Below are 11,994 nucleotides of genomic sequence, written 5' to 3' on the forward strand. Positions count from 1 at the left end.
CATGTGTGAAGAACTTCTAGACTTTATATAACAAGTTCTTACATTTTAGATTCAATGAATCTTACACCTTCTTCTTCTTCTCCTCATATGGCAGCCTCTCCAGTGATAAGCTTTCATTCTCCAGTACGACTGGACCAGGCTATAGGTGACTCTATTCGTGTATCAGAGGATCTAATCCTAATGCTTTCAAGATCAACTCCCACACAGCTCAGAGAAGCATGCAGGGAGGGTCACCTGGGCAAGCAGACGCAAAGCTCAAGCTGCAATTACTAAATGTGGCACTCCTGCTTTTAAACCTTTGCAGAAAGCAGAGCAGATTACATTTAACTACTTCCTGACCAGTGAGTCAAACCACACACCTCAGTGGTTTCAGTGGCAGCATATTCCCCGGCCAAACAATGACAGGAGCACATATTTCTGGTCTGCATATTCAGGTGTTGGCGTTGTTGTCAAGCCCTCTAAGTTTGAGGATTGTAGTAAAGGATTTAGAGTAAACTTTCTCCTGGCTCAATATGATATTTCTATGCAAATGTGTGAAAGCAGAATTTTATTCATTCAGTATACTGAAGGGAATTATGGGATTCCACAGGGTACTGTGTTGGGACCCATACTTTTCACTTCTATTAGTGTTTCTAGCTCTCACTTTCATTTAAGGAGGCGAGTCTGTATTATGGATGTGTTTAAGAAACCACCAAACAGGAAGTGATATGTAACTTTACTCTACATGCTGCAATCTGCCTAAAACTTCACTGATGAATTCCACCGTCACAGTGAGAGCGCCACCTTGTGAATGGACAGGAAGTGCTGCATCACCAGCCTGTGTACACTCCACTCAGCCTGAAACTTTACATGTATGATCAGTCGACCCTCATCACAATCACAAAACTAAATTAAGAAATAAATGGAGAGTACAACCAAATCTTTAATTACTGTAAAAAACAATGTTCGTAATAAATCTTATACCAGTGAAAAAAACTTCTGAAATCATAAAAATGTATTTTTTCTTTTATTTCTGTCCAACCCAGAAATGACACATCAACTGAAACGTTAACTCCACAAAGGAAAACTGGGAAGTTTAAGATGAGACATCACTCAACACAACAGTATTTGTATGTCGACGTGAGAAGAGGGAACTCAGTCCTATTGACTTCACAAGCATCCTTTAATACTTCAGGATGTTTGACTTGATCATTTTTTTGTCATGACAATGTTCCCAACTGGACAATTAGATTTTTCCGGACTTGGAACTTCTAGTTGTTGCAGTCTAAACATGACAATATCCAACAAGCGACTAATGAGTTGGGCAGAATATTAGGAAGAGCAGCAGAACTAAAGCTTCATTACAAGAGAAGGATTTTTCCTTTGTGACTGTGAACAACAGATTCTACTGGATTCTATTCCCTAATAAAAGGAAACGTATGTTTCTTTTGGTGAAACATTTTTGAAGTGGATGTACTGTAAATGCGACACATTTAAAGTGTTAAGCTTAACTGCTAAAACATAATTTAATTAGCTTAAAGAGTAACTTTTTAAAATATGATGACATCTGTTGGAGCACAATACAGGAACTAACTCATGTCAACAATATTGTCTCTGAATCTAAAACGCCATTAAAAATGTTTAGTAAGTGAGACAACTTGATGTGAGCGAACAGTTTGCAGGGTTTATTTCGGGGGGGAGGTGGAGAGAGGAGGCGGCTGAAGCAGAGGCGTCAAGTCCCACAGTCCATGTCATGTGTTGGATTTATAAAGAAGCTGCCTGTGTAACCAAAGGATGTGTGGATCAGAGCTGGTTTACTTCCTGTTACTGTGTGTCAGACCTGGGGTGCGTCCTAAAGCCCCGTTTCCACAGTGCCCCTTGGTACCGGTGCCGGTCAGGTGGGGGTTGACTATCCGGAACCAGACCCGTATCAGTGCCGCGTTTCCATTACATGGGGAACGGTTTGAAATGTAGGCGGGTTGTGAACGGTTGTGTAATCATGCAGGATGTGACACCATAACCGGAGGACATTTTCCAAAAAGTTTCCTGATTGCTGCAGAAGAACTGATTGGCTGCTTGGTGGGAGAACAGGGCGTCACGGACCAATGAGCAGACTGCAGTGTTGAAGCTCCTCCCCCTCATATCCGGCACATTGTGCCTGGTACCCCAAGTGGAGGGGTAGCGAGAAATGGTTACCAATGGTACGGGTTGGTAACGGTTCTGAGTCAGTGGAAACGCACAACAACCGGTTCCGACCTGACCCGTACCGGCACCAAGGGGCTCTGTGGAAACGAGGCTTAATAGTCCCTCCTATCTCCTTTCCTATCCACTTCTTCATAACCCAGAAGTGTTTAAGAGGCGGCAATGATAAGGAGCGTTGGAATTCTCACGAAGCTAAAGAAAGGAGGCTCAATGCAGCCTTTAGAACCTCCTTCAGCCTAGGAAACACTGATGCTTCCTTTAGAACCTCCTTTAGCCTAGGAAACACTGATGCTTCCTTTAGAACCTCCTTTAGCCTAGGAACCACTGATGCTTCCTTGAGACCTTCTTTAGCCTAGGAAACACTGATGCTTCCTTTAGAACCTCCTGCAGCTTAGGAACCACTGATGCTTCCTTTAGAACCTCCTTTAGTATAGGAACCACTGATGCTTTCTTTAGAACCTCCTTTAGCATAGGAACCACCGATGCTTCCTCTAGAACCTCCTTTAGCCTAGGAACCACTGATGCTTCCTTTAGAACCTCCTTTAGCCTAGGGACCACTGATGGTTCCTTTAGAACCTTCTTTAGCCTAGGAACCACTGATGCATCCTTTAGAACCTCCTTTAGCCTAGGAACCACTGATGCTTCCTTTACCAAAGGAGACCAGCTCATGTTCCCCCACAATTCCTTGCGGCGACAACATTTAAAGGAACCCGCTCATCGGAGCGTTCAGGGAAACTCAGGATGACTGAAAAAGGAGCAGATCATGTAAGTTACCAAAGCAATAATCTGCCTAGAACAACTTGAAATCATCTAGAACCCAGATCCCAACTAGGAATGTTCTGGATGTTGTAGAACCAACACAGTAAAGTCCAGTTTTAGTGCAGCCTGTTGTCACTCTGATTGGTTCTTTATTCACCTGCCAGCCGTTTCCCTTTAGTTCCTCTTTTCCTTTGATTTACATTCAAACCTGAGATATTTGACTTTATATCAGAGGTTAGAGCAGGGGTGGGCAAACTTTTTGTCTCGCGGGCCACAATGGGTTCTAAAATGTGACAGAGGGGCCGGGCCAGGAGCATTTGGATGGAGTGTTTGGGCCGGATATACTAAAGCATTACATGTAGTGTGTGCAAAGCTCATAGCACAGTAAGAACACTACAACCCAATTTATTAACTGTCTTTCAAATATGAAAAATAGCCCTTATCAGTTAATAAGTTTGTCTCAAGGAATATGAAAGATATGGTGTTTACATACTATATTATGATACTGGGAGGAGGAAATGTAAATAGATTAAAATAGCAAACTCACTGTGATTTATCAAGATTGCATCTGTTTTTAATAAGTTTCAATCGAAGGTGCAAAGTTAAAGAAATCAACATTTATTGAAAAATGGAATCACTTTCAACATTCAAAACATATTATTACACAACGATATACTCAAGCTCAATAATATCTACTTGTGTTAAACCCCCAAAATCATGGCTGGATTGTCCTGACCGCCGCTCTACACACTCGCCACGGACGCCCTCACCTTCACGCCCAAACAGAACACGTGTCTCTTTGCCAAGCACACAGACATAGGCTGTTTTAAATATCCTACCTGCAGCTGATCATTGAAATTGAAATTAAGAGCGATGTGCTAATTAAGCTACTGTACCGCTGCTGTGTGTAAATACTCATTACTCTTAATTAAAAGATGCACTTCCAAACTTTCCATATGCATTTTTTCATAACAGCAGAAAAACTCACCAATTTCAGTGGGAACAGTGTTGTTGGTCTCCCTTTTCTGCCGGTGCATCAGAGTCTGGAGTTAGTTCTGTTGTGGTAATTCTCAGGACCGATCTGAGGTGTTGGTCTGTTAACTTGGACCTGTGAGGGGCTTTGTTGATTTCCATGACGCTAAACGTCTGCTCACACATGTAGGTCGAGCCAAACAACAGCAGCATCCTCTGTGCCGTCCTCCGGAGGTTTGGAAACGTGGTCTCGTTAAGTGAAGCAGAAAAGTCATTCAGTTTAAGAGACTTGAACTTCTCCTTTGAGACGGAGTCAGACTGAAGATCCATCAGTTCCTATTGCAGCTCCTGCGGTTCTGATCCGGGGTCTTGTGACAGGGGACAGGACACCAGTTGAAGTGACTTGTCAATTTTTTCAAAATCACAGAACCGACGGCAAAATTCTCTGTGCAGGTCGTCCAGTGATTTGCAGTATTTCTTCTCCTCTTTCTGCACGGCTAGTGTGGGGAAATGTGCGAAAGATTTGTTTGACGTTTGCCTGGAGAATAAAAGCAGCTTGGATTTGAAGACTCTCACATTGGTGAACATGTCGTGCACAAACTGATCTTTCCCCTGTAGCTTCACCTTCAGATCCTTCATGTGTGAAAATATGTCCACAGCAAACGCAAAGTCACAAAGACAGTTTGTGTCGCTCAGCTCGGGGAATTCCTCCCATTTCCCCATTAACTCCAGAAATGAGCGACTCTCCTCTCTGAGCTCCCAGACTCGTTGAAACACTTTCCCCAAACTTAACCAGCGGACGCGAGAGTGGTAAAGTAGGTCCTGGTGATCCGCATCAGGTTCTTCCAGGAACCTAATGAACTGAGGATGATTGAGTCCCCTCGCTCGTATGAAGTTAACAAGTTTTACAACGACGTGATGAAGCTGTAATCCAGACTGACTCAGAGACTCCTGATGAACGATGCAGTGAAGAGAAACAACATCCTGCTCAGGGTTTCTTCTTTACCTTTATCCTGGATTCTTTTCAGCAGCCCGACGGTTTTTCCAGTTAAACTTGGCGATCCATCCGTGGTGACATTGGCGAGTTTACTCCAAGGTAGCTTCATTCTCTGGATGACAGCAGACGCCTGTTCATATCAGTCCTCTCCTCACGTTTTCCCTTTCAGTGATTCCACGCTCCATAGCTCCTCCGTCATCTCAAAACTGTTGTTAATCCCTCGGATGAAGATGAGGAGCTGAGCAGTGTGTTTTATGTCGTTACTTTCATCCAGTGCTCGTGAATAGAACCTAAAGGACTCCGCCTTTTTGTTTAACTCGCTGACTATATCTGCGTCAATCAGTTCCAGGCGGCGAGTCACTGTCCTGCGTGCTAAACTCATTTTTTTAAACGTGGCTTTGCTCTCCGGACACGAGAGACCTGCTGTCTCCACCGTCCACTCTTTCAAAAACTCGCCTTCGAGAAAGGCTTGCTAGCCTTTGCTAATTTGAATGCCAGCAAATAACTTACCTTGGTACTTGACTCTTGAATTGCAGTTTGTCGGTGAAAAAAGTTCTGTTGACTCTGTAAACTAGCTGCTAACCTCTGTAAACTAGCTGCTAACCTCTGAGCAGGAGCCGCCCGCTCTTGTGTCGACTGCTTGCTAGCATAGTTAGCATGCTTCGTGGCAAAGTGACGGCTGATATTGTACTCTATGAAAACCGCAACAGCTTCTTGGCATATCAGACATACAGCCGTCGATCGGACTTCAGTGAAAACGTATTTTGTTGTCCACTCCTTATTAAAGACTCGGCATTCGCTGTCCACTGTCCTTCTCTTTCGTCCACTCATTTTCACAGAAGGGCTCAAATGGTGACATGAAACGAAGTGAAAATTAAAGTGAAATAAAGAGAAATACGCGTCACTCCAACAACGGTCAATGTGTTTTGAGTGCGCCATCTATTGGGGAACGTAGGCATTGCAGGGAAAGGGGAAAATGAAGGAGGTTTTTACAATAATTTGGACAAGTTCGGCGGGCCGGATTAAAAAGCCTAACGGGCAGTATGTGGCCCGCAGGCCGTAGTTTGCCCATGTCTGGGTTAGAGCCTCAGAGGAAAGTGAGAGGAACCACCTTTATACTACATTAACAGTCTCCTAACACCTTTCCTTAACTCCTTTAGGAAGCCTCCTAGCACCTTTCCTTTACTCCTTTAGGAAGCCTCCTAACACCTTTCATAAACTCCTTTAGGAAGCCTCCTAGCACCTTTCCTTTACTCCTTTAGGAAGCCTCCTAACACCTTTCACTAACTCCTTTAGGAAGCCTCCTAACACCTTTCACTAACTCCTTTAGAAAGCCTCCTAGCACCTTTCCTTTACTCCTTTAGGAAGCCTCCTAGCACCTTTCCTTTACTCCTTTAGGAAGCCTCCTAACACCTTTCACTAATTCCTTTAGGAAGCCTCCTAACTCCTTTCACTAACTCCTTTAGGAAGCCTCCTAGCACCTTTTCTTTACTCCTTTAGGAAGCCTCCTAACACCTTTCACTAACTCCTTTAGGAAGCCTCCTAACACCTTTCACTAACTCCTTTAGGAAGCCTCCTAACTCCTTTAGGAAGCCTCCTAGCACCTTTCCTTTACTCCTTTAGGAAGCCTCCTAACACCTTTACTCCTCCTTTAGGAAGCCTCCTAACACCTTTCACTAACTCCTTTAGGAAGCCTCCTAACTCCTTTAGGAAGCCTCCTAACACCTTTACTACCTCCTTTAGGAAGCCTCCTAGCACCTTTCCTTTACTCCTTTAGGAAGCCTCCTAACTCCTTTAGGAAGCCTCCTAACACCTTTACTACCTCCTTTAGGAAGCCTCCTAGCACCTTTCCTTTACTCCTTTAGGAAGCCTCCTAACTCCTTTAGGAAGCCTCCTAACACCTTTACTACCTCCTTTAGGAAGCCTCCTAGCACCTTTCCTTTACTCCTTTAGGAAGCCTCCTAACTCCTTTAGGAAGCCTCCTAACACCTTTACTACCTCCTTTAGGAAGCCTCCTAGCACCTTTCCTTTACTCCTTTAGGAAGCCTCCTAACTCCTTTACTACCTCCTTTAGGAAGCCTCCTAGCACCTTTCCTTTACTCCTTTAGGAAGCCTCCTAACACCTTTACTCCTCCTTTAGGAAGCCTCCTAACACCTTTCACTAACTCCTTTAGGAAGCCTCCTAACTCCTTTAGGAAGCCTCCTAACACCTTTACTACCTCCTTTAGGAAGCCTCCTAGCACCTTTCCTTTACTCCTTTAGGAAGCCTCCTAACTCCTTTAGGAAGCCTCCTAACACCTTTACTACCTCCTTTAGGAAGCCTCCTAGCACCTTTCCTTTACTCCTTTAGGAAGCCTCCTAACTCCTTTAGGAAGCCTCCTAACACCTTTACTACCTCCTTTAGGAAGCCTCCTAGCACCTTTCCTTTACTCCTTTAGGAAGCCTCCTAACTCCTTTACTACCTCCTTTAGGAAGCCTCCTAGCACCTTTCCTTTACTCCTTTAGGAAGCCTCCTAACACCTTTACTCCTCCTTTAGGAAGCCTCCTAACACCTTTCACTAACTCCTTTAGGAAGCCTCCTAACTCCTTTAGGAAGCCTCCTAACACCTTTACTACCTCCTTTAGGAAGCCTCCTAGCACCTTTCCTTTACTCCTTTAGGAAGCCTCCTAACTCCTTTAGGAAGCCTCCTAACACCTTTACTACCTCCTTTAGGAAGCCTCCTAACACATTTCCTTAACCCAGTAACATCATCCGTGGGGTTAAGGAAAAGTAGATAGAAAAGGAGAGAGGAGCGACTATTAGGAAGCACCCCTGGTCACCATCATCATCATCATCATCATCGTCATCATCATCATCATCAATCATCATCATCATCATCATCATCATCATCATCATCATCATCATCATTGTGTTTTTTGCAGACATAGGAGTCCATAAAAACAAATTCACAAATACATAAAAGTGAGAATAAAACAGTATAAAGTATCAGCAGTAGGACAATCACAGACAAGTCAAATATCCCCTTATTTATAAAAGACACCCATACCAAAGCCTCCACAAGGATGGCTGGTATTTTACAGTACTATGACTGGGATTAGTCAACAGTATTATAATGGTGTTCTGAGAGTCCTCAAGTCTGCGTATAAATGTATACATCAGATTCCTCATGAGAGCTTGAAAAGTAGAAACTCCTGCTTGACAGAACTTCTCACTTGCTCTTTCCCAGCGAGGTTTTCTCAGCAGGATCCTCAGAACATCATTGGAAGCAACATTGATCTGTCATAGGCTTGATTTTCTATATTTAATCCACAAGGGGGCGGTATACAAGAGAGTACAATAAACCCTAAAAGAGAGTAATTTTCACATTTTCAGAGCAAAAAAAATTTCCTTGCAGATATGTTGGCTTGAGCATACAGCATACAGCATTGTCTATACAGATCACCACCATCATCATCATCATCATCATCATCATCATCATCATCATCATCATCATCATCACCATCATCATCATCATCATCATCACACATTTTATCAGTGATGAGATGTCCCAGATATTTTGTTTTACTACTGACAGCGACTTCCTGTTCTGACAGGTAAAAATGAGGGAAGTTGAGATCCTCCTCCTCTTTAGTTCTACATATCAGAACTGTGTTCTTTTTGGCATTATATTTAATAGCAATATTTAACCTATACTCAGAACAGATATTTAAAAGCTGATGAAGCGCTGGAGAGAGAATGACCAGATCAGCAGCAGACATGAGAGGATTAATTATCTCGTTCCCCAGCACACATCCAGTTTTACAACTATTCAGTTGTTGACATAACTCCTCCATGTCCAGGTTACAGAGAGCAGGGAGAGCACCCCCCCCCCCCCCCCCCCCCCCCGTTGTACACCATTGCTCACCCCAAAAGGTGAAGTTAATGTTTCACCCCACTTGACCTGCATATTCTGATTAGTATACCAGTAAGCCAAAGTTTTTACGATATAGTCTGGCTCCCCCTTTTTACTTAATTCCGTAAACAACTTTTCATGGTTTACATGGTCAAAGGCCTTAGAGGCATTAATACACCCTATAAGAACAGATGAATTATTTCTAGTGCTGTCAATCAATTAAAGAGAAGTTACTGATTATATGCACAATGTTCTGTAATTAATTGTGACTGAAGCTTGTAATGGATATTTTTTCAGTGAAAACCACAGAATTAATGTCAACTCAACACACAGAGTCCATATTTAAATTCAGAGACTATTTTTATAACGTCCTTTCAGCTTTGCATGAAACTGTTTCTCTCCCAGATCAGTGCGACCTGAACCACCGCCTTCTTATCAGGAAGCTGTACTATTGCCTGATGGACCTCCTTTGCTGTGAATCCCACCACATCACTGCAAGGATCCCCCCATTACAGAGGGTTCCCCTTGAACACTGTTGAATAGTTCCTGGGAGTGTTTTCTCCATAACGCTGCTGCATGATCTGAACCAGGAACCACCTCTACTGTTCATGCAGCTGCTGGTCCTTATTGAACGCTCTCACTTTGCTTCCACTAATCTGTGGCCTTGTTACTGAGGAGTTTTCCAGCCATTGAGTCTGATCTCATTACCTTCTCATGTCTGCACACAAAACCTACAGCATAGTTCAACCTAGCATTGGCAAGCTTCCTGTGCTCCAGGACAGACCACTGCCTGGGCCGGCCTGCCTCAATCCAAGCTTTGAAGGCTTCCTGAGCTGCTGGGGGATGTTTATTCCATCCTGGTTTGATGTTACCTCTATTCTTATGGACAGTGAAGTGTGCTCTGCTGGCCTCACAAAGAGAGCCTATAATACCGTTATGAAAGGAGCAAAGGGATTTACCATGAGAAACATCACTACAGTTTACATTAGAGTACATTAGAGCATCTATAGGTAGAAATAAGCCACCCAGGAGCTCCTCAGTTCTTATAGTATAACAGCAGCTCCTAATTGGTGAGCTGAGCCCTGCTGTCCACACTGGCCTCATGAAGCGGCTCAGGAAGATTATCAACATGAAGAGTCATAGCATATGGTACATGATCAGCTAGAGACGTGTCAGACAGCAGACTCACTGACTGTAACATAGCATGGACATCTGCAGTGCTGATGCAGTGGACAAGCCAAGCCTCACTTATGTAGGAGTAACTAGTTGGAGGTAACAGCAGCTGACTAGACAGCAACAACCTGTTGTCTTCAGAGAAATCCTCATGTGACGGGCAAACTGAGAACGCTCATCTGAGGTGTCAGCATTCATGTCACCAACAAGAAATACATTTGCACAATTATTTTCCTGAATGAATGATTCAATAAAAGCAAGGCGATCTGAATAAATATCTTCATTTTGCTGACATTTAAAGGGTGTATATACATTAAGAAGAATAAACTCTTCCTTTCCCATATTTAATTGCACTGCACACTGGAGCAAGTTGTCCACTACAATGCGTCAGGCTCTATCTCCAGCTCTGTCACCCACACACAGACCACGACAGTTGTGAATCAGAGCTGGTTTACCTCCTGTTAGTGTGAATCAGAGCTGGTTTACCTCCTGTTAGTGTGAATCAGAGCTGGTTTACTTCCTGTTAGTGTGAATCAGAGCTGGTTTACTTCCTGTTAGTGTGAATGAGAGCTGGTTTACCTCCTGTTAGTGTGAATCAGAGCTGGTTTACCTCCTGTTAGTGTGAATGAGAGCTGGTTTACTTCCTGTTAGTGTGAATCAGAGCTGGTTCTCCTCTTGTTAGAGTGGATCAGAGCTGGTTTACTTCCTGTTAGTGTGAATCAGAGCTGGTTTACTTCCTGTTAGTGTGAATCAGAGCTGGTTTACCTCCTGTTAGTGTGGATCAGAGCTGGTTTACTTCCTGTTAGTGTGAATCAGAGCTGGTTTACTTCCTGTTAGTGTGAACCAGAGCTGGTTTACCTCCTGTTAGTGTGGATCAGAGCTGGTTTACTTCCTGTTAGTGTGGATCAGAGCTGGTTTACCTCCTGTTAGTGTGAATCAGAGCTGGTTCTCCTCTTGTTAGTGTGGATCAGAGCTGGTTTACTTCCTGTTAGTGTGAATCAGAGCTGGTTTACTTCCTGTTAGTGTGAATCAGAGCTGGTTTACCTCCTGTTAGTGTGAATCAGAGCTGGTTTACCTCCTGTTAGTGTGGATCAGAGCTGGTTTACTTCTTGTTAGTGTGGATCAGAGCTGGTTTACCTCCTGTTAGTGTGAATCAGAGCTGGTTCTCCTCTTGTTAGTGTGGATCAGAGCTGGTTTACTTCCTGTTAGTGTGGATCAGAGCTGGTTTACTTCCTGTTAGTGTGGATCAGAGCTGGTTTACCTCCTGTTAGTGTGAATCAGAGCTGGTTTACTTCCTGTTAGTGTGGATTAGAGCTGGTTTACCTCCTGGTTGTAGCTCTGCAGAGCAGCCAGTGCAGCGTCCTGCTCTCCAGTCTCCAGCTGCTCGATGATGCTCTGTAAATCCATCTCTTCATGGAGCTGCCGCCTCTCTGAAGGTATCTGAAGATCTCCTCAATCTGTTAGAGCTGCTGTGTCACCCTCCAAAGATGACCGCATGACGTCTTAATGCAGATTAACAGGGATTAGGAGCTCTGCTGCCTTATGGTCCCGGAAGAAAGAAACTCTCCAGCCGCTCTCATTGGACAATCACTGAAGGATTGTGATGGATGTGAGGTGACGAATCGGAATCACAAGGAGTCTGACATCACAATAAGGTTTTTTAACTTTAAAAAGACAGGAATTAAAACCAATATCAATTTTTACACTAACAATAGGAAACAATGCTGAATATATTTAAAGCTACTAACTATCTTTTACAATTTTACAGATAGCATATCTTTTAATTTAACATTATTTCCAAACTGTTTGTTTGTTTGTTTATTTATTTATTGATTGATTGATTTAATTGTTAAGGTAACAACAACAAAGATAATAATAATAATAATAATAATAATAATAATAATAATAATAATAATAATAATAATAATAATAATAATAATGTTTTCTTGACACACATTCAGGCGACAATAAAAAAAAAGTATTAAGTTTACAGGGATACAATTTTATGTCTTTTTCAAC

At 43.0% G+C, this 11,994-nt stretch overlaps 1 protein-coding gene across 1 annotated transcript in view; it reads right to left on the bottom strand.

Moving 5' to 3' along the window:
• The window catches only part of ric8a (RIC8 guanine nucleotide exchange factor A), a 33,463-nt gene extending 22,008 nt beyond the window's left edge, over positions 1-11,455 (bottom strand). The window contains exon 1 of the mRNA XM_080474579.1: positions 11,299-11,455. Within this exon, the coding sequence (XP_080330705.1) occupies positions 11,299-11,382 (84 nt within the window). The 5' untranslated portion in view covers positions 11,383-11,455. The remainder of the gene's footprint in view (positions 1-11,298) is intronic.
• Between the last annotated feature and the right edge of the window lie 539 nt (positions 11,456-11,994).

The sequence above is a fragment of the Lipophrys pholis genome, assembly GCF_963383615.2.
Source record: "Lipophrys pholis genome assembly, chromosome: 11".
NCBI classification, from domain to species: domain Eukaryota; kingdom Metazoa; phylum Chordata; class Actinopteri; order Blenniiformes; family Blenniidae; genus Lipophrys; species Lipophrys pholis.